At 44.7% G+C, this 23946-nt stretch overlaps 1 protein-coding gene across 1 annotated transcript in view; it reads right to left on the reverse strand.

Moving 5' to 3' along the window:
* btbd7 (BTB (POZ) domain containing 7) overlaps positions 1 to 23946 on the reverse strand; it is a 68508-nt gene that overhangs the window by 25790 nt on the left and 18772 nt on the right. Inside the window, exons 2-3 of the mRNA XM_036542521.1 lie at positions 6912 to 7133; positions 2001 to 3158 (exon numbers count right to left, since the gene is read on the reverse strand). Of these exons, the coding sequence (XP_036398414.1) occupies positions 2001 to 3158; positions 6912 to 6993 (1240 nt within the window). The 5' untranslated portion in view covers positions 6994 to 7133. The remainder of the gene's footprint in view (positions 1 to 2000; positions 3159 to 6911; positions 7134 to 23946) is intronic.

Raw genomic sequence — 23946 nt, forward strand, 5'->3', positions numbered from 1 at the left:
TCCAAGCCAGCTGCACACACAATGGACAAAGGGAAAATGGTGTCGCCCATTCCAACACACGACCCAGTCTGGGACAATGCTATAAATACTCGTCATACTGTACAGACAGGAGACAGACAGCCTTGGGGAAAACTCGGACATTTGTGCCTTTGTGTTATTAAACAGCACAAAGCATAAATATATGAGCAGTCTCTTTATTAACTGTTTAAAGGTCGATGATTGATAGCTAGCCTATAGAGGTACTACAGGTAGACTACAGCAGCGAGAGGTACCAGAGAGCATATACAGTGTAAAATACACACATCAAAAAATACGCTGTATGATATATACAGACATAATGAAATGCGTATGTTGATGGAGAACAAAGGAAGGGCCATGCAGATAAGAAAATAACCTCATATCCAGGCTACCTGTAATCTCTGCGTCACGCAGAATGGGGCTTTATACTCCCCATATCATGTTCCTATCTTTATAGCTCTGCCCTGCTCTATGTCAACACGCGTATTTCATTACGTCTGCGTATCTGCCTGTCTATCACAGCCCTGATTATCTGTTCCACGCCGTATCTGTCAGTCACAGCGTCGGCCCCTCACGGGCTGATGTGCGGCATGCATATTCACGGCTGCCTGAGGATGAGAGAGGGCTGGAAAATGCTGCCGTGCGCCACTCAGCGCAGAGAAAGTAATTGCCTATCCATTTATCCATCTATTCTGAGTGCTGATCAGGCATTCATTGTTGTGCTTTGCACCTTTAATAATTAACAGACAAATGACAGATTGTTAACTGAGGTTGCTGGCCTCTTCTCTATCCGGCACTGTTTTAAGCAGCCTGTGCCTCTTTGTCGCATTGACGGAGCCTAAAGATACAGGCAACCATGCAAAAACACTGACTGCACTCCAGACCTGCATGCTACCTGCAGTAACACATCAGGACAAATCTAGGCAGTAATGCGTGACATAAAGCCAATATATCAAGACATAAAAAAATTCAAAGCCAGCCATTATAATTTGCCGTGGACAAAGTGTTGAGTAAAATTGGACGGAGGGAAGATAACCCAATAATAGGCTCTCCAAGGGTATATCCTTCATGCTTACACTGTGTTAGGCCCGGCTGTGTTGAACGCAAGGACAGTTCCGAAATCTTCCCTCTTTATATTCCATTACAGTTACACCCACCTCCCTTTCAGCGGGTAATCAGGAAGTGGGTGTGTTCCTTATTACAAAAGTATTTCATGCGGCTTTAGTTGAACAAGCACAGCCCAAAAATAACCAAAGCATTAAATGAATACATATTGAAAAATACAAATATATGCAAAAATAACTGACTTCAAACAAATGTCTTTTTTTCTTTTTAAAGGGAAATTGTGCTTCTACCAGAGCCTATCACTGGAATATCAATTTTCTCTTGGGCAATACACTCGTGAAATATGAAATATTTTGTGCCCTTGTATTCTTATGTCATTGTGTTTTATGTGCCGCACAGAGAGGCTTTTTCATCCCCAGTGAATAATTGCTGAAACTGTCCCAGACTTAACAGCAAACTCAGGCAGTCAAAACAGCAGAGAAGCAATCACTAGAGATATGCCTATTGATGCAAAACATCTCTGTAAATTGGGATGTATAAAATCCTGTGCTATTATCAAAAAGCAAAAGCGAAACACTGAAACTAAAAATCAAAGAATGAGGGAGACATCAGGGAACAGAGATGCTGCACTACTTAAGAGCAATTTTTAGCTCCCCTGCCACAACTATCCCAAATCACACACATGTATGTACACACACACACATTCAAGCAAACACAAATGCACGCACACGAACATGCAAACACACACACACACGTATACACATACATACATAAACAAAAACACATGCATACACACACACACACATTCAAGCAAATTCAAAGGCACACACACACAAACACCTGGTGGTCTGCGTGCGGATTGGGTGCTAAACAAACGAGGAAGCAGACATACGGTGTGGGGGGAGCGTGTGCCGTACCTTGGGCGAGCATGTTGAACTCCAGGAAGAGGGCGATGTGGTAGAGCTCCATGGCCTCCTCGGCGCGGCTCATGCTGCCCTTGCCGGCCACTAGCGCCTGCACCTCGCTCAGGCTGCCCACCGAGGGGCTGCCGTGCAGCACGTAGGACAGGTCCACGGCGTCCGTGTACATGCAGTGCAGGATGACGCGGGCGTACTTCCGCGGGATGATGGACTCGTCCAGGATGATGCGCGTGGGGGTCTGCAGCGTGCGGTCCGTGATCTCCTCCCCCGTGCGGATGCGCCGCTGCAGCAGGTTGCGGAAGAAGGGCGAGCGGGCCGACAGCACGGCCTTGTGGGCCCGCAGCTCCTCCTCCGGGCAGCCCTGCCCCGCGGCGGCGGCGGCGGCAACACCGCAGGCCCCGCCCCCGGGCCCGGCCGCAGCCCCGGCCCCGCCCCCGACGCCCGCCCCGAAGGCCTCCACCAGCTCGGCGTCGGACGAGAAGCTGAGCAGCGAGTCGTAGTAGCACATGTAGTCGAAGAGGCCGCGCATGTCCGCGTCCAGCGAGTTGGGCGTGCCGAACTCCTCGCTCAGCTGCACCAGGATGTCCACGTTCTGGAAGCGCGAGTCCTCGGCGCCGAACTCGCCCGTGTACAGGTAGTGCAGCAGCGCCGAGAACATGGGCATGTCGATGCCGGCCGTGTTGATGTCCATGAGGATCTCGGCGCCGTACTCCGGCGAGGACGACAGCAGAGTCTTGAAGAAGGGGCAGCGGGCCGCCAGGATGGCGCGGTGCACGGGGAAGCAGGTGTCCTGGAAGATCAGGTCCACGTCCGTGCAGTACTTGTACTCGTAGAGCGCGGCCAGGTCGCGCTGCAGCGTCTGCGCCTCGGGCCGCGCCAGGCTGGCCTGGAAGTTGAGCTCCTTGAGGGCGGCCGTGCCCTCGTACTCCTCCACCAGGGCGTTGACGTCGCGCACGTCCCAGCCCGACAGCAGCTCCCGCATCTGCTTGGCGTGGTCGGCCGAGCGGCTGGACTTGCGCCGCTTGATGAACTTCCTCTTGAGCGTGGCCAGGCCCGAGCTCTTCTTCTTCTTGTCCTGGGGCTTGTCGTGGCCGTGCTCCAGGCTGTAGAGCTTGGACTCGCAGCCGTAGCCCTGCTGGGAGTACGAGGACGTCCCTGCATGGAAGCAAACACAGGTTTACCTGCCAAGGCAAGTCAATAAACCAGGGAACAGAAACATTCAAGCATATTCACATTCGCACAAACATTCAATGAGCTGAGGAATGTTTTTTCCACATTGAACTAACAAGCAATGAAAATGGTAGCCTTCACATACATGCAATGTTCTGGCTTGCAGAGGGTGTTTCAATATACTACACTGCTAGACGACACCTATCATTTGAAAAGCTGTGGCTGGAGCTTCATTCGCAGGGCACTAAAATTTTTCAAATTGGACAGGAGAGGAAAGCCTGCATGATTCAGTCTTGATAAAAAAAAACCCAGAGCAGGCTTCCTTTCAAATCACCCTGAGAATCAGTGTCCTGAAAATGTTTATTTAAGATTGTTTCCCACAAGATGAGATCAACAACCAAGACATTTGAATCTAAATTGCCTTGAAATTAACATTCCATCACACACTTAGAAATCTGGGGAGGGTGAAAAAGGAGGAGAAGCGCTTCTTTGGCTTTTAAAAATGCATCATTTCCAGCAAATGGCAATTAAATTGTCTAATCAAAATTCTGGAGCTGCTTTGCCACTCTCGATTATCAAGACTGTCAATCTGATGCCTGAGAATTTTTTATGATGAGACAGAAATTGAGGAAATCCAAATTAATCACATTTTCCAAACAGATGATTTTAAACAACATGCAGTTACGGAACTCATTGAGGGATTAAAGCCACTGCAAACAGCTACTTAGCAGGTCCCCAATGCAGATCACAGCTCTTTCAAGGGAAAGATCACCCTGGCATCTAGCACATGCAACTTGGAGCAGGGATTTAGGCAGATTCATCCCACACTCATCTGGGCAAAAAAAATGTTCACTGTATTTACAAAAGAAGCAGCTTGAAAAAGATAAAATAGTTGGTTAAAAATTAAACTTTAAGAGGCCTACAAAAACAAGTGATTCATTTTTAGAAACAGCTTTGGAATTAGGCCTAGTTATTCTAATTATTTTTTGGTTTTGCTTTGAAATAAGTGGACCTTCAAAGTCCTGGGTAAAAAAGCATCAAAAGAAAGTGACTTTCCCCGCCAACTGACTTTCACCTGCTCATGTGTAGAACCTCAGGTCTGGAAACCAATCTCCATCATCCCAGCAAGACCATTAAGGCAGCTGACATACATTACCCACTTATATCTCCCTAATGGCACTTGTGGCAGTCTCTTAATCAAAGGCTCCTGCTCTCATTTCACTGGTAATTGAACTTCACTTTTGAAGCATGAATTAGATATCATTATTAAAATTCTGACCGATGTCACTGGGGTTAATTACCAATACACTGCTAGGGATCCAATTAACGTGTTTGTCTTTGATTAAGACAGTTGTTGAGGGGAGGGTAAATTTTATGGAAAACATATTTGTTTGTTTGGAGGAAAAGGGAGATGCAGGCTAAAGCCATGAATAACAACTACAATTTACCTCTAAACCCCATTCACCTCAAAGGTTTCTTTTTTAATAACATTAGGAGCACCTTACTGTGTTAAAACTCATTTGGAGTACTGGTATAAAAGCCACACAAAATCTGAGCTTGTGGGAGTTCAACCCATCAATATGTTTCCAGCTAATTTGTGGCATTTAAAACAACATTAAGAGGGTCTGAATGTCTGGCTGCAGTTAAATGTTTCCGAGTCTTCCCTGGATGAGAACACTAACTGAATCAGGGTCCATATTAAGATCGGTAAATGATGAATGACGGCCTCCCTTGTGTGGTAGCTTCCCTTGTTTATTTGTTTATTTAAGTAGGTGTTAATGTATACACTGGCACAGATTCTGCATTCGCTCGTTCACCCGCACATCCCATCTGCAGGGAGTAAGAGCGGTGAAGTGTGGCTTGAGAGAGAAAGAAAACAAGGGAGAGACAGAAGGAGAGACACAGAAAGAGAAAGTGTAAAGAGAAAGTGTCAGACACGGGAGTGCGGTGTTATATTCCCGATTTCGATGCATCATCTTGTGCCATACTGTAATCATACCTCTAGTTATTTTCCATCTGAATAAACCCAGCCCAGACCTAGCTCCCAATAACCTCCATGCTTTTACAGCAGAGGAAAACATTGAATAATATTACACTAAAACCAATGAACAGTGGTTCCTGGCTCCATTAGAGCAGGAATAAACCACTGAAATTTTCCAGATAAAAATGGAAATTTTCCACACAGTCTTTACACGAAAAGACTGTTGTCAAAATAGAGGCAGCATTCTGAAATTGGATATTTCTGGAGACTGAAATATTTCTGGAGGTAGGAAGGGTCCTCAAAGTTCAGATTAAGTCTCAAAAGTATGGTCACAAGGTCAGATAAGGAGACTGTAATTTTGTATATCTGTCTTAGCTTAGGAATGCACGGCAGCACCTACCTCTTGCAACACAGAAATGAACATATTATTTCAGACAGAAACACTCACTTGTACAAATATTGAATATTTAATGTTGGAGTGCTATTGCAAAAGATGGGCCCATAATAAATGTAGCACCACTGTGTTGCATTGCCAAAGGTGCTATATTATCTTTCTCTAATCTTATATTGCGATACTTTGTGCTGACCACATCTCACCGATCCTTACTAAAGCTGATTCTTTGTGAAGTTGACAGATGCTTGCAGCTCAACCTGTAAGATGTGTTGTTTAGTAGTTAGCATAGCTACCTATGAGTAATCACTATCAGCTGTTTCAGATATGGTAGGAAAACAATACAAGAAAATGATATGAGCAATCTACAATCTGCAAAAAAAAACTAAAAATAAAAAAAATAAAAAAAATCAGCATATGGCAGGAGCCAGTCACCCACGATGGAAAGGGCAAAAAATCTGCACAGCCAAGCAGAGTCCCGCTGAGAAAACTTGACTGAGCATGCACGATAACTACAAGCAGGGCATTTCGTTTGAAACGTAGAGCTAGCAGCACTCTGCAGTTGTGTAGAAACCACTTGCAGAAAAAAAAATACAGCCATCTGGCAAGTGCTCTCTAGCCCTCAAAGCAAAAAAAAAAAAAAAGGTTAAATCTGCGCTGATTCCAGTAGAGTACCTAGGCTGGCTGAGGGTACGCGGAAATCGCCATATCCACGGAACTCTTTACCGCCTGAAAGAGAAAAACGGCTTCAGCCTCATAAACAACAGTCATCAATAACACTTTCTTTCTCCCCCTCCTGTGAGTGACTGTGAATGATGGATCAGGGCTTTGAGTCAGAAAATGGGACTTAACACATGGGTGATGAATAATTGAGTTGTTCTGTACAAGACAGAAAAATATAATAATGGAGATGGCTAGAACGTTTCCAGCACAGCTGGCCTGTCAGTGGATTTTAATACATGACAGAGGAGTAACAACTTCCCTTCATTAACGTGAGCGCTACAGAAGTAACCTCCGTTTGCCAGCTAAATTCTGCTCATGTACCTACGGTCCATACCATAACGTTGCCGGTTTAGAACTTGCTCCTGTGGTTCTTCAGTCATGCATGCTGTCCTGTCTACTATATTTAGCATATTAACAATCCAAGTGTCATTGGTCCCATCAGGTTTTAATATCATTATTTTAAGTGGATAAATGCTGAGGTGGAATGAACTTCCTCAAAGGATGGTACGATACAGAATTGCCATATTACGTGAGGAAAACTTAGATTAACCAGTCAAAAAGGAAAGAAATGGGCCCATGACCTACAGCTGACACCCCCTCCCAGCCCTGTGCAGAGGTGAGGAGGTCAGGGCGGAGCACTCACCGATGAAGGTCTGCTGCGCCTGCGAGTTTCCCCCGATGCGAGGGGAGCACGAGTGAGGGTAGCTGGAGGCATTGACTCCCATCTTCAGCGTCGCGTGGTCCGCTAGGGCCGCTCCCGCTGCGTCATTCTGCCCCGGGCCAGCACCCGGTCTTCAGCTGTGCGCCGCGCTCCTCGGGGCCCGGTGCTCGCGCCTCACACACGCCGGGGCCACGCCTGCCATTCCTAACACACACACACAAACACACAAAACACAGGACTATGTGAGCCAACAATTGACTGACTGTGCGGGCTGAGTTGGGGTCAACCTCTGGGTTCCGACTACACAATGTCCGCAGCCGGCCTCAAGGGCCTGTGCCACAGCTCATCACCGGCCAGAAAGAGTGACAGGCCGGGTCCGCGAGACTTTCCGCCAGGGGGGGATTCCGTGTACCCACACTTCCTCCTCACTGCAGCCAGCTTTATTAAGTTCAACTCCATCAGCTGATTTTTCCTGCATTATCAGCATCACATGTGCAGGCTGTGGTGGAGGCTTGTTTATTTTATTTCCTTGTTTTGTCTGCCCCGTGATTCGTCTGCAGGAGTCAATCAAGCCCTGCGTTATTACGTGGAGACACAGCACAGCTTAAATGAAGCGAAAAGAAAACAGTGGACCGGTGAACCCAGGGTGAGAGACACAGCGTGGGGGGCATTCAGTCTTTCTGCCCCTCCAAATACCAGAAATTCCTCTTAACGGAACCAATGATTAACTTTCTGTTGGTTGTTCATTCTCTTAGCCGGGGAAGGGCCCCGCAGGGGAGCTGAGCTCTGACTGAAAGAGACCTAAAAACCTTTAAAGAGATGCTATTCCTACATCCTGACTTTTATGTTCGGTTTTATCGTTCAATCTCTCGCTGCCAAAAACGCTCAGGGGCGGCTCGCTACGGCCTCCCCATCGCTGGCGCGGCCGGCGAGAACTTTCCTGCTCCTTACTGCAGGCCGCCATGTTTGTAAAGTTTGCGCTAACGAAGACATATGCATTTTCTCATTCTGGCCCTCAGGAAACGCTGGCTGGCGGGCACCGATAAATTTCAAGCAGATGTCTGGGGACCCCTGCGCACACCTCAGCACGCCGCCCCCCCCCGTCGTCTCCAGCCTCACTGAATCATTGTGTTCGCTGAAGCCCCTGAGGACGCGCGGCTGCAGCCAGCTTGGGTTACCTCGCGGCGAGCGGGTGGAAGAGACACAAAACACAGAGGTGGATTTGAGTTTCAGCAACATCGCTAACGCTATTGTACGCATCATCCGTCCGCGCTCCGATTTCGATTTGCTTGTGTCTTCTTCCAACTGTCGCACGCCGTGTACCCTGCGAAGATGTCAGAATGACACTGGCGGCATATAAAGCAGCAAGATGTGCAGAACTTAAAATTCTACAACAGGCAAAATCTTGTGAGCTTCACACAGATTAGTGTTACTGTCAAACTGTCAAAGGATTCTCATTAGCTGTATGCTAATCCTTGAATAATAACTGGAATTCCCCCAATTAGGATCAATTAAAAGATTAATGAACACAAAAAAAGTAGAAAGGAAATCCAACCCCCAAAGCTGGATCAGACCTTAGTGTTTCAAGCCGAGCCACCTTTAAAGAATGAACCTCTTTCAGGTCACCACGTTCACTGTGAAGAAAGAGATCCGTAAGGATAAACTAACACTTGCCTTTTGTTTCTGAGAGGCCACCTCTATGGCTTGAGGGACGAAGCTGAGGCTCTTCTTAATTTACGGACACCTCTTAAATGCCCCGAGATATTCTGCTCATGGAGTGTGAGGAACTCAAAGTTAAACAGGTCAGTCCCCTGTGCTGACTCACTGGGCGCGATTGGCGCACTCCATTCAGTAATTTCTGTTAGGAGGAAATATAAATCTCACTTAAAATTGCTCTGAACGCCAGCAGCCACAGTCCCAATAAAATAATATTCATGAAACCCAAACTGTGCAGAGAATCTTCCTCTCGCAACGCTCCATTATCCTTAAGAGGAGGGAGATGCAATAAAATGTATTCAAACAATTACTGCGATGAAGCTTTAAAAGTGATTCATTTCATAACCTAACCAATGCACTGGAATGACAAAAATGTCATAATTATATACGTTCCAGCGATTAAACAGCCGCTAACCCATTCGTCTTCACCCAGGTTCTCAACCTTATTAATTTGTGTAGCTCAGAGTAAAGCAACAAACAGAACCTTTCCAATCAAATTACATTTACAGAACATCCAATAATAAAAAAGAGCTGTGAGAAATTGAAAAAGCCATTATTGCCTGCCATTCCCCTCCATGAACCGCTTCCAAACAAAAGGCAGGTATATGCTAACCCTCCGCAACGGTTTTATTAAAAGCGGCAAAAATTACGCCAATGCCGCAGCCTTCAATCCGCCGATAAAAAATGACCCGCCTCTCGCAGCCGGGGGAGAGCCCGCGCCCGTTAAAGGGTTCACACATCAGTGAGACAGCCTAATTTCAGCACCTGATAGGAGGCCTGTCCGTCAACGTGAGTGACAATTAGAGCGGGGAAATAAATAAATAAACAGGGGCGCGCTCTGGAGGCGAGTCTGCCGCGGCGGTAATTGACTGAGATGCGGGGTTAAGGGAAAGGATGCTGAAAGAGTGGAAAAAGCTCTTAACTTGCTCAGGGTGTCGATACAGAGCCCCTGAGGGGGGGGTGGGGGGAGAGTGGTCTTATGACAGGCCAGCGCAGATTAACGTGGAGAGAGACACAACCTCCGGAGCAGCGGGAGTCCACTGCAATTTGAGGGGGGAAAAAAGATAATGAAATGAAATGCCATGGTGAGGGGGGGGGGGCTTTGTAGGACAAGACAGAGGGCTCTTCTGGAGAGACTCCTTTTGTTCCGGCTAATCTGAGTTCAGAGGACGGCGGGCTTCTCTGTCCGTTCTCCCAACGGGACTTATTTTTTCCTCCTCCCCCCCTCAGGGCTGTCCGCCGCCGAACTTAACCCGCCTTTCAGCCCAGTTCCATCAACGGCCTCACGGTATTAAAGCCGGGAGCCGATGCGTCTGGTTCGGCGGAGACGCGTCTCCCCATGCCCGCGGGGGGCGGGGGAAGCCCTGCGAGGGCGCTGTTAACGAACGCGCCCCCGAGCGCAACGCTCCCCTCGGACCGCAGAGGTGCTGTGAGGTCAGCGTCTCTCTCCCCGCGCCGGCAGATATGACAGAGACGTATGCGCTCGCCGCTCCTCCTCCTTCCCCCGCCTGTCTCTCAGACGCGGCCGCGCGGCTCGGCCGAGGCGCTGGGATCGCCCGGCAACTCGCTGAGCTGCCAGTTTCACTCAGGTTCTCTCGGTGTGGTCCAATTTTCCACCCTACGCAGAAACCCCTTTCACGCACGTCAACAGAGAACCAGAATAGTCTCCCTTTTCCAGGAAAGTGACACAGTGAAAGAAAATGGAAGAGAACAAGCCGACTACATCAATAAACCACACAAAGACAAATAGTGCAAACAGATCCATGAGTGAGATGGAATGCCTCAGTACAGTAAACAATACCCTCCTTAGATGCACTGATGCATAAAACAACAAATTTTGCTGAAGTCTACGAAACGATATCCAGCTTTGACAAATACCTGGCCACTGCTGAAAACCCACAGTGCAGACCACCTTCTTAATTATGCAGAGAGGGGCTGGTCAGGTAACTGCGGCAGCGATAACAAGCTCCTAGTTTCAACAGACCCCATTCTCCGCCCCACGACCAATCCATGGCCTTCTGGGAGGCCCGCGTAGAGTTTCAGTCTGCTTAATCTCAGGCTTCTCTTCTACTGCGATAATAAATCACTCTGCCTGCTTATACAGACCGGAGCGGTACATATAGCTTCCAAGGCAGTCTGGAATAACGTAGGCTGCTGCTACCACATACAAATTTAGCTTTGCGTCGATGTCCCATCACCAGACTAACCATAATCATTCATTCACAATCACTGTTTTACTACTTGGTTGCAAAACTAGTGTACCTGAATCATCCTGAACAGATACTGTGTTAAACAGGCTAACTGACAGAGCAGAGAAAACCCAGAGCTAATGGGCTGTTGGACTGGGCTGGGTCAGGCAGTGTGTCCTTAGTGAGGTGGGTCAATGTCTACATTCAACCTATCCAAAAGCACAAGAACACAAAGCGAAACAGAGAAAGAGGACTGTGACAAAGTTAACTGGTCTAAAACAACCTCCTTTTCCCTGAAATGGACTCTGCCCACAGACAAACATCCACACACTTACCCAGTTTCCACTGTCATTACAGAACCAGGCTAATCTAAATATTGCTCCACCGGCTTTATAATCAGGTTTTTTTGTTGAGCTGAGCAAAAACATGAATTATTTACACTAAAATCATAACATATAATATGAGTGAAATAAACCCCATCCCCATGTAATCTTTGCGGTAATAATCACTGCACCACATCCAAGAAATAATTTCAAAAATGTTAGGCGTTTTAGTTTTAGGTGTGCTCTCCCTTCCATACTTACAACAGTAAATCACACTACTAACAAGGAAATAAAACAAAGCTAACAGCAGCCCGTAAGCTAGGTCTTACATTGTTTGTGAAATGAAAGCTTTAAAGATTCATTTTTTCTCCTCCGGTTTTGGCGTCTAAGGAGGTGCTGATGTGCCTACATTCAGGAAGGGCTCGGCCTGGCACAGTTCTGTCAGTGGGAAAGGCCTACTGCACTCACAACACTGTCTGCAGGGGAGAGGCTTGGCAAATTATACTTAATATAATTAAGCTTTATGTAAAAAAGGCAGAGCTAGAGCCTACACCTACTGGTGGTGTACAATATAAAAGCAAATAAACCCTTTCCACTCTCAAAATAAATCTCCAAAAATATTTTATTTTGGAGTGGCAGGAGATGAAGTGGGGTGTGTGTGTGTGTGTGAGAAAGTTAATTGTGTTTGGGGGACAACAATGTCCCAGAGCACTAAGCAAAAGCAATGTCCATTTAATGATCTGCCCATAAAGGGCCCACTGTTCTACCCTTTCCCGGTTCTGCCACAATCCGCCATGGGGGGGAGAGGGGGGTCTGAGCGCCGGGTGCTGTGTGACAGCTTCCTGAAGGCCACGGCAGGCTGGATTATGTGGCACTAATGAGAGGTGACAGGTCCAGGCCACACCAAGCCAGCTGCTAGCTGTCGGATCCCTCCCAGAAATGGCCCCTTCACATTCCTGCACCCCACCCAACAGGCCCCGGGCCGTGGGACCGTCCCAACAGAATGTGACCGAACATGACCGGACAAAAGCTACCTAAATCTTAAGGCCGTCACAACCTGGCGCTATGCATTTACGCATTCATCTGCATTACGGCTTTTCAGTTTTGTTCAGTATCATAGGAAGAGAAATACTGTTCCAGATCAGACAACAGCTCAATGCATTTCCAAATTAAACAAATTAAAAATGATAGAAACAGAAAAAAGTAGGAGTAGTCCAACACATGTATTTGTATTTATTAGGGCCTTGCACAACTGTAGCATTCATGATACCAGGCTGCTTTAACACAGAGAAGCTTCATTCACTTTTTCAGCAATTCCCAAAAGGATATTCAGCATGTATAAATACATCTTGCCCCTCAAACATGCACATGCCACTGTACACGCAAATCTCCACCTTTAATAAACAAGATCCTGCAAACTGAACTGATTCAGGTCCAGTGCCAGGTTTCTTTGCCTGTTATTATCTAATAACAATCTGGACAGTACAAAGCCATTTGAGCTCTAATTTCTACTCAGTCATACCAATTTGATACCTTCTGCATTTTCCAAAGGTACCAAGCCCTTTCTTCAGCTCATCTTTCACCTCTAGAATAAAAGGTAAGGATGTGCAGCTTTTACACATCCTTACCTTTGCACAGGAGTGACATTTTAAAATATTTTATGCTGTCTCTGTTGACGGAGAAGAAACAAGGTATTACAAAGTTCAGAGGCTTATCAAAATCTGCACTGTGTTGACACTGGGCACATTCTCATCCAGCATCATAAGGTCAACACTTTTTTTCAGGGAAAGGCAGAAGTCAGTCAAAATGACAAGACCGCAAGACAACATGCCTCAAAGCTGAGGGCAATGCCAACATTACTGTCACAGTTAGATTTACAGCTAGTTGACATTATTTAGTTCTTGGATTGACAAGCTAATAACTAAACGCAGTGTGGCTGTTTCATTCCTGTATACCATTTATTGATTTAGGTATTTATACATAGTTAATGTTTGCTAAAAGGGCAAACATTCAGATCTGAAAACAATACGTTTGCTTGCTAATGTTTAAAGACTGAGTCAATTTAATGCTGTTTTGCTACGCATTCCTTTGCCCGACTGGGCTGGGATTTTCATGCTGTTATGCAAGCCAATAAAGACCGTAACCGCAGTGCAGTAATTTTAATCTGAAGTCTGATTTTAATCTGCTGGTTAGAGATCAAACATGAATTTATTAGACTCAGACAGAGAGAAGTGCATGAACACAGAGCAACATACCAATGCATTGTCAAAAAACAATCACTCAGTCATGTACATGACGCCTTTAATCTAAAGTTTAGTATGAAATGACGCAGCCCAGCCTTTCTGTGACAACCACTGGATTTTACTGAGTCACGTCTTGAACAGATCCGAGCTCAGGGATGTCTTTTGAACAGAGATACCCAGTATGGCCAGGGGCATGTTTTTGGAAACTCTCTCTCTCCCCGATCCAAAAATTGTCTGATCCCGTGTCACCATAAATCATTTTTCACCACTGCCCAGAACGAAATACACAATGGTACAGGTGCCACAACTGAATATAGACTTGCAATGACTTAAGCACAATAGATTTCAATGTGTTTAATCATACCACCAGCAGATTCAGCAGATCAAGATCACTCCTCCATGCCACATCAGGGGTAATGAAGGCAAGCCTCAGCACTGGCCTAACCTGCTTTAATGTAGGTGCCCCTTGATTTCCTGTCCCAAATGGCCACTTCTTCATGCCTGCTTACTGTTGGGTTCTTATTACTCAGCCTCCCACCTCCATTCCAAGATTAATTTTCTGCCAGGCTTCAGGCTTCTGCATGCCTAGAGGGGAGAATTTCCACTGTCCCCCTTCCTGCAAACACCGAGGCAGTCCGGCTTCCCATCAGCTGGCAGTGCAGTCACCTCATACACACACCATGGGGAATGTTTCACAATTCAGATTTTTATGGCTCCTTTTCCCTGCTGCACATTCAGCACAATAATATACCACAAAAACACTTTTGTGGTGCTTCTCCATTGTCAGAGCTAGAACCAGGAACCGAGGAATAGAACAGTGGAAATGTGGCTCCGCCTGCTGCCAGGGGGGTTTTTGAACCAAAATGTGGTCTCAGTGGATTACCTCACCTAAAAATGAAAATTACACAACAACAGAAACATTAGCATATGTGAATGGGGGAAGATGCGCTGTAGACCTTGATCATCGCAGTGCAACAGGCTTCCTTTCTGTGCTGTCAAACAAATAGCTGTTGAGCACAAATGACACAGGCATAATAAGGTTTAATATTTAAAAGATCTTAGCATCCCAATTGACCCAACTGCAATTAATTTGGATATAAACAAAACCAATAACATATGTGTAGTTCACAGGTATTAGAAAGAGGAAAAGAAATGTGCATGTGTGGATCACTTCAATCCAAAATTCATCTGGACATCATGTAAGGCAGCTCACTGACTAACAAGACTGGCTACAGAATGTAACATTAGATAGCTAGCTTGAAGAATCCAGTTCTTACGAAGCCTAAAATAAAATGTTGATATTTTATTGGAACATTACATAATAAATTGCTAGCTAACTGTTTAATGAGGGCAACAGACACTGGTGTGTTATTCATCCGCAGTATCTCATTTTCTATGAATGACAAGATGGTGCTGATGTCATGCTCGAAGGAGCAGACATTATTAATTGCAATACATCATATTCTACGGATGAAACTGTGTGGTTAAATCCCATATGGTGCCTACTTTTCTAATGTCTTCTCTTTGGGTCCTTGAAGAGAACATGGAAATCTGCTACCCCAGCCCCACAAAGATGCGGCAAACTAAGAGGAACCATGGGAGGAGCCATTGTGCTGGGGGCCAGGCAAAGCCAATCAGGTGAGAGTAAGATGGTTGTTTTCTTTTTTTAAAGACACTGCTCACTTCTGTAGTATTGGCCAACACAAACCTACAAATCACTTTTGTACAAGTGTCAATCTTAATTTTTCGTATAATATGCGATCTTGAAATGTACATTATTCATGGAGACAATTCTGTTTGCACACAGAGACTTAGCTAGTTAGGTATTACAACATAGGTATTACGTTATAATACAGTAATTTTACAGCTAGCTAACAAGTTGCATAGACAAATGTCTATCTAAGTAAACCTGACTTCTTAACCTCTCCCGACTGGCTGTGCATGGTGGGTGAGAATGGCTCTGTGAAAAGAAATGAAACGGAACCACAAACTGGAATGATACCAGCTCTCTGGTGGATATTTCTGAGTTTGTGGCTCTAGATTCCCTTGCCTCTGGCTCCAACAGTGGTAAGGCCCCTCATGACAGCAGAGGATAACAGAGGAGTACAGAGAAGCTCCTCTGATTTGATCGAGAGCAAACATTTAAGCAAAGGGAACATTTTTTTTCCAAGTCAAATACAGACGGCAAAAGCCACTGGTCACTTTAGGGCTGGTCTGACACCCTCCCCAGAACACTTTACCCATTTTAATGAAGCCATCGACGGTCTCCAAGCAGACCAATAAATGATGAATCATTCAGACTTTTATGGGGGAAGAGAATAAGAAAGAAAAAACGTATGCCATCAGCGAGCTGGCAGGATTTCAGAAAACTCTGAGGTGAGGTGATGAGTGGGACGATTAATGAGAGCCAGAAAAGGAAGAGAAGTGGAAGGACACCGAGGGCGCTCTCCTTGCCATGCTTAAAAACACCATTTCACCAAGTCGGGAGGGATGGGGGGGGAAAGGAGCACATTGATATCACTCCTCCACTGTTGCGGGCGTGAAACCCAGCAGTGTTTCTTTGCTATGCTTTGTGGTCACTGACTGTAAGGCTCTCGGAGCCAGCCAGGGCCAAACAAAGCACCCGTAATTAAAGTTTAACAGGAGAGAATACAGCTGCACAGAGCAGAGATTACAGTCCTCTCTGGGCTGCTAAAGGTCAACAGTCACTCACATTCACAGGCCCTGAAAACTCTGCCACCAAAGTTTCAATTCTGGGGGGGGCTGGAACTGTAAGGGGCCCCGACATTCAGTCATATTCAGAAGCATCTAAATCGTTATAATTGGCTGTGTGGGCCTTTTCGGTCTGATTTTACCCTATGAAACCAGAAACTACACTACACTGTATTCCCCAAAAGCTACTTTCGTGAAAATGTGTGCGGACTGTAAATACCCTTTGCCAGGTTATGGTGGACTCTGCGAATATAATAGCAGCACTGTTTACAGAGCCTTAAATGTCAAATGAAAACTAGCCTTTCCAGCTAGCAAAACTAGCAATCATCCCCCGGGACAACGAGTGCACAACAAATGATACATAATGCAAACATAATTAAAACAGCAATCAAAGCCATCCTCTTAAGCGGCGCTTAAACGAATCAGCACCTCCAATCACACAGGCCAGCTGCCGTTTTATTTTTTCTTTCTACACACAGCTCTTGCCAAAGAGCTGGGACAGCAGCCCTTACACTGATGGGCACTGAAATATATACACTTGGACTAGAGTGGGGTTCAACCCCAGATATGGACGGGGTCCGTCTGACTGCAGGAGGTTAACGACGTGCCGATTCTCCAGCGCTAACGAGTGCCGCAGACCAGGGGAGCTCATCTCTGGCTTGGCGATAAGGTGTGGACAGGACCTCTGCGATATCACCGCTGATCTGCCGGGGGGGGTGGGAGATAGCGGCCGGGTGGGAGTCGGGGGAGCGGGGAGGGCTTTGCGCTCAGTGCTCGCCGATACCATCGCGACCCGCGGCCCCTGCTCTGCCTTGTCATATTAGCCCATTTAGTGTCCTGTGATAACTACAGGGCGAGGGAAAAGTAATCTCATACCGCTCGCATTCTCTGCCTGGCTTGTGGGCAGACGTGCACGCTCGCAGGTGTGCACGTGCACGTGCGCACAGACCTTTGGGTTTGCCCTGTTAAAATCCTGCAACAGCTGGGATGGCAGTTGTGAAAGGTTGTTTAAGAAGCACAATGCAGACCAAACAGATACAGAATGGCACTATGCCTGCAACACAGTGTAGATAGTCTACCAGTGTTCGCAGCTCGGGAAAGGAGTTACAATGAAAGTCATTCTTATACGCGAAATGAAGTCTGTTTAATTGCTTTTCTTGCCTCAAAGTGCAGAGAAATTTCATGTCTATTTGAAAATTCCCTCAAGCTTGTTTGAGATTTTAAAGAACAATTTATTTCTCCCAATTCTAAATGCATTACGTCTAGCACATCAGATAAAGAGGTCTACGAAGCCTCAGAGTGCAATTCAACACATTTTAAAAGCCCCACATTCAGGCAGCAGAGGCTGCTACAACCCTTTCACCTCCAATATACTGTCCAGATTAAGCGAAAATGTAACGTTTTCCACATTAATAATTTCCCGTCTTTCTAAGTTAAAAGCAAACACCTTAAGCAGAAGGCTAACAGTGGCAAATTACAGCTTCTTATCAGCAGTCAAACATCAGACTTCTCAATGACAGGACTGGCCACTAAATGTTAGGACACTGAAAGCCTTGGCAGATTACCCCCTCGAACATTTTAACATCTCCACCGTGTGCTTTGTATTCCGCGCGCGGCTCCGATGTGGCGACGCCGCTCCGTCTCTGCAGAGAGAGAGCAGAGAGAGAGCAAAGCGGCCGCTTGCTCGTCACTGTCACGGATTTATCTGCCGTGTCCCATGACAGGGACCCTCGCTGTCTGTCACCCGGGCTGCGTGGGACACGGCTCTGCCGTCACTGTGTTTGGGGCAGGCGTTCACCCGGACAGGTGGAGAATCAAACAATATAGCGGGAGTTGCACGGGTACAGAGACACAGCAATACTAGCGTGTAATAACACGTCACAGCGGATACAAATCTGAAATTTTTCTTCAGTTTTTCTTATCAGTTCATAGTCCAGAGCGTAATGTATTAAAACATGAGACCTGCCGCCCAGCTACACAGCACAATATCACTGAAATCAGCACAATTCATGCAAGCTATCTAATGTAGCAAGAAACGTAGCTATCTAATGATAAGAGTTATTGAAAGATATTAATACAGACTCGTAATCATGCACGCTTCGATTGATTGCTAAGTCGTTGATTCTGGCATCTGTAAATCTTAACTTGCACACGAGGGAGACAGTGCACTTATTTCGCAAGCCATTCTATTTCCCATATTGCTTTTTTTATGAATAACTGGGGATTTGAACAGCACAATTTTCCCCCCTCTCCCTTTAGGAATGATGAACGACTCCAATCTGAGGCTGGGATCTTGCGGTTGCAGGCTGGAGAAACAGGCCCATAAAAAAGGTGCAGGGACGAGATAGCGTATTCATTCCGCCTTAAAAAAACGCCTGAGCCCGCAAGGGCTGGGGATCAATACCATCGTCTGCCATTTGGTTTACACCAAGTCCCCCCCCAGCGTGCACACACACACACACACACACACACACACACACACACACACACACACACACACTCCTTAGTCCCCACGGTTTTAAAAATAAAGTGCCTGTCACCACAGCCCATTAAACCAGGTTACAATCTATCAAAACCTCTTTTTTGTTGTTGTCATATGAAAACCTACAGAGTCTCCAGCCCCCACATGGAATTTGGGGTGGGGGGATTTGGGGTGCAGAATGGATGGGGGTGCTGGCTTGAGGAGGGGGGGGGGTCTCTTCAGCTATTTCTGACCCTGACTTCATTTTCATGTGGCCCAGTTGGAAAGACTACACTGTATCTGGACCAGAGAAGAGCCGTTAGTTTCTGCTAGGTGGTTCAGCAGCCTGGAGAGGAACGCTCCTACGAACCGAGCCATGACCGTTCTGAATATTCACCTTCTTCAGCTTCGTCAGCGGAGACCTCGCTCGACAGGAGAATATCTTCAAATGGCCTTTCGTCGGTGGAGCGGCGCGACGCGTGAGGAGGGAGCGGTTAATTCAGCACCTCGCCCCGTGATGAGCGAGCGTTCTTCCATCAGGATCGCTGATTAAGGGGCACAGAGCCCCGCACACCAACCCCACAGATGCTAAGAGATTTGGAGAGATTGTCTGCATCTGAGAAGCTGTAAGGGGCCGCACTACCGGAAGGCTGCTTAATTAAAACTTAGCATTTCGAAGAGGGGAATAAATTGCTACCAATGAAGCTTCAATAATCTCATCTGTATTCTGTTTACTAATCATCCATTTCCGAATCACGGGTTATCGCTACATAATGAAATCACCACAGAAATGTGTGGTTTACACTGTCAGACACAGGGATGAGACAGAATGCATAATTTGTACATTCGAACATATGACCAACTGCCTTAATGCTTGTTTATTGGCAAAAAAGTCACTAGTAATAAAGGCGATCTTCACAAACCTGTATAAATTGACTGATATGAATTTTGAAAACACCAGTGAATGTTGATCTCTGCGTCGTGTCATTATATTTTCAGTAAGAAATGGATTTCCATGCCGTGCTTAAGGAAAAAGCAGGGTTTCATAATTCAGTGTTCGATCTTAGAAGCCAAAGAATATTTGATCATCAAATGATTTGGAATAGAAGAAAGCAATCAAACGTGTTTTCAAACTGCAGTCTATATCAGGGTGTGTCCATGGTGTGCAGCTCACAGAGGTTATGGCAGAACAAGCAAAGGAAAGGTCAAAGAAGTCAGCTGGTCAACCAGTATATAAGGTGACAATATGACCTTCTCACGTTATCTGCATTGGCCTGTAGTGGGAAAATAATACTACTGCTTCATGCATAAATGGTGCTGCCCCCAGCACCATGTGCAGCTTTGGTTCTCTCTAATGATATCAGACAGTGACTCAGCTATAGAACAGTCTGACAGGTTTGACCAGAGATAGGTGGAATTAGCTGAAGGCAGCTGAAAAATTTGGAAAGTAGCAGTACTTTAACTTAAATTATAAAACATCATAACGTTTGTTATCAGCTGTTAGCGTAGCTGTAGGACTGACAAAACACAGAACTGGCTTTCAAAAACTACTGCCTACATTTTACAACGGTGCTGCTGTTATCTTTCCACAGATGCAGGATAATGAATTGTAAGCACAATATTTTAGCAAGACTGAAACGTAACATTAGCTATGAGTTTTCCCTAGCCATCGATGTTTATTTTGACTTTACTTCAATGTTTACTTTTTCCGTTTTCCCTAGTTTATTCAGAGCCTGTTCATTATTTTTTAAAACCAATACTAAAACAAATGGAACGATACCACTTACAGCTCTTCATATTATTTGACAGGCTGCGTTTAGAGCAAGTGAACAATTTTCTGCCACATTGTGCAAATTAGTAGCAGGGTGTTTACCAGCTCTAAAGAACTCTCACCTTTTTTCCTTTTTTTCCTAGGAATCAACATCATCCAACTTGGTGTTAATGAATTTGTTAAACATATAGAAGCCAGCTGCTTGCTTGCCAGCAAACACACATTTCTACTACAGGCTCTATACTGTTTGGTCTAATGGAAAACTCTGCTAGCTCTATGTGTTTGAACCCTTGAATCTGTTTAGGTGAAAAGACATGAGGTTTAAAAAGGACACTAAAATACAGAATACAGGACACAATGCATGGTTAACGCTTTATTTAATTACGGTAATCAACCATCATCAGCACCCCGCCAACCTGAGGTGTCATTTATAAATCACTAGCTGACACAGAAATGTTCCTAGTTTAATAAAATGTGTAATTAAACACAACTGCCTTGTTAAAATCGCCGCTCGAGACTGCCACACAAAGACATGTAAAGCAGAGAAATCATCGCGGAATGACTGACACTGTGCATGCGCATTTCTTGCAGGTCTCTGACAAGTAAAAACTAACCAGCAGAGGCCAGATATGGCAGTATTTTATCTGACTAATAGGAGTAGATATATACATTACATTACATGCATTTATATATAGACCAGAGGCCAATGTAATCTTTAAAATATTTGTTTATTACTCTGATGTTGCTGCAAAACAATAAAAACGCATTTCTGAATGACATGCAAAAGCCACAAAACAAGGACGGGAGTTCCAGCTGCCCACTTGCTTAAGGCAAGTAGCAGCTTTTAGTTAGCCCTCTGGGTTAGGGTGATTTATGAATGCTGTTTTATGAATAAGCATAGTTTAGGAAAAAAAAAAAGTGGTTTTGCTGCATAACAATTTCAAACAGTTTTAAGTAATGATGGTATGAAGCCACTGAAATTGGCTTCTAAACCCAAAACACTGAAAGAAAAGTTGGTGGATAACCAAATCCACAATGGACTGAGTCACAATAAAAACTTAACAGACAAGCAGAACTGTTGCAGTAGGCATGGGTCTGTGAAGCAGGCTCAATGGAGGCGTTGAGATTTCCGTGACACCACCAAATTTTTTTTAATCGTTTTTATATTATCATTTAGGGCTGGTCGATAAAACGATAACAATAATTATCGCGATATAATTTTCCTCGATAGAAATATAACAAATGTTTGATAAATGTTCAATATAATTCATTTCCATGCTTAGATAGCATGCACAGAAATGAATCACGAACTGCCAATCATGTCGCAGGAATAGAGGTATGCATTGTGCAAGTTAGGTTGCACGGTGAGAGGTATAAATTCAGGACAGCACGTCATATTGTTTACAGACACAGTGGCTGACAGGCTTGTAGTTGGAGCGGAATAAGCAAAATAAGTGAAATGAATGACACCGAAGAAAAAGCATGACCAGTTCGAAGAACGAAGACATCATCGACAAGAAAGGTCATTCAACTTCAGTAGTTTGGAGATATTTTGGCTATTTACAATCCAACAAAAAAAAAGTAAAAAAAAAAAAAAAAAAAAAGCAGTGTGCACCGCAAACTGTGCCGAAGAAACGGTCCATCAAAGACAGGCAACACCACAAACCTATTTCATCATTTGAAACAATATCACCCATTAGAACACGCAGAAAGTAAGAAATTACAGTCCCAAACGAGTGTTGTTAGTGGACCCTCGACAAGCACCAGGCCAGTACCCAGTGACATGCAAAAGACATGCTTCCCATTAGCACTGTCGAAAATGAGGGATTCAAGAAGCTTATCAGAGTCCTTGACTGTACAAAGGGTTTTGAATGCTGAACAGAATTAGGATTTTTTTGTTGTTATTTATCATTTTATTTATTGAAATTATCCTTTAAAACACTTTTAAACTTTGCAGTCTGAGCTGTCTTACATGTGTGCTGTATCACACTGTAGCACTTAATTTTTCTATTAAGATATTTATTTTGTTGAGGAAAAACGACTGAAAAATGAATTTACTTAATTTTACTCATGCATATTTTGATGTCGAAAAGAAGATTAAGATTTTATAATATAATTATAATTGTTTTGAATGTTCTACCTCAGATTTGTGAAATGTTCCGCTGTTTGGCAAGTGTTTGTCATGTTCTGACCATAAAGAATAGTTTAAAACCACAATTAACTGTCTGGTTTCTTCAACTTTCACTCAGGAGCAAAAAATCAGCCTTTAAACTTGAAAGAAATGATGATTTGACTTTTATCATGATAATTATCAATATCGACTGATATGAAAATTTTTATCGAGATAACATTTTTGGCCATATCACCCAGCCCTATTATCATTTCTAAGCGCGTAAGTGTTAAAAAAAAATAAAAAATACATGTTTTTGTAGACAGGGATTATGATTACAGTATTACATTTGCTGTCGGAACACTGAGGGTTTGACCTGTGTGTCCAAAGTGTTTATCTAGCCTACAGAGCAGGTAAGGTTTTTCCTCCACTGCAGTTAGCACCAAACATCCTTTAACTTTTGACATTGTCTGGTCAACACACAACTACCATTCTCATCTGTAGGAGGGAGAAGCATGGCTGGCTGCGTTCTATGGACAAGTACGAGGACAGCTGTTTACACATTCATTTTATACCAGCTACAAGTACATTTTATATGTCTTTTTTCTTTGTTGCCATGTATTTAATGCAGAATTAATGAAGAATAACAAACTTCTACTAGTCCCACCCCATCCATAAAACATCCTGAGCGATGTAATAGCCTTCAGGTAGCACCATTTTTCTGTACAACCAAAATTACAAGTGCAATACTGACCTTAAAAGCTAGCAACATGCCCACTTTTTTGTCTTAACTGAACAAATTAAATTCCAAATCTAGAGAGGAGCAAAGAAAACTGACTAGCTGAATTACAATTAGCTTCCATTTCTTGTTGCACTCTGTAATTACGAATGTTTGATTTATCAGACCTCAACCCTCATAACATTAGAAGACGCTCCAGCTCTTCAATGAGATTACACAAGACTGGAGACTGTGCAAGCCCTGAGAACAGACAGCTGCACCCAAGACTGAATGCAGCGGTAAACACTTCTGGCTCTTGCTGTTTTATACACAGAGCCCAGGTATCTGAGGGAGGGGGGAACAGTCTGGAGCTGTCGCTGTGCAGAACGGAGTAGGCTTTTAACACTGCATGACTGTTTCTGCAACTTGCAGCATAAAGAGTGCGCAAGGACAAGAGTTCACATTCCATTCTTTACATCGGTAAGTGCTCGCACGGTAAGGAGCAGCTGATGGGGCACTGTTTACATGGTTTTGTCTGTTATAGCGAGGGTCACACAGAGGCGGCACAGACAGGAAGTTGTACGAGGATAACACTCCCTGAACCACACAATTTCACTCAATCTTTCGATACCATATTGAATGTGGTGACATTTTAAAAAAATGACCAACATTTTCACAAATGTCAAAAAGGCACAAGTATGTCGTCAATTATGCAGATGCAGATCTGATCGTGTTTTTCTAGCGCTGGTATCCACTTGTGCAATCTCAGCACAA

Source organism: Megalops cyprinoides, chromosome 12 (genome assembly GCF_013368585.1).
Source record: "Megalops cyprinoides isolate fMegCyp1 chromosome 12, fMegCyp1.pri, whole genome shotgun sequence".
Taxonomy (NCBI): Eukaryota; Metazoa; Chordata; class Actinopteri; order Elopiformes; family Megalopidae; genus Megalops; species Megalops cyprinoides.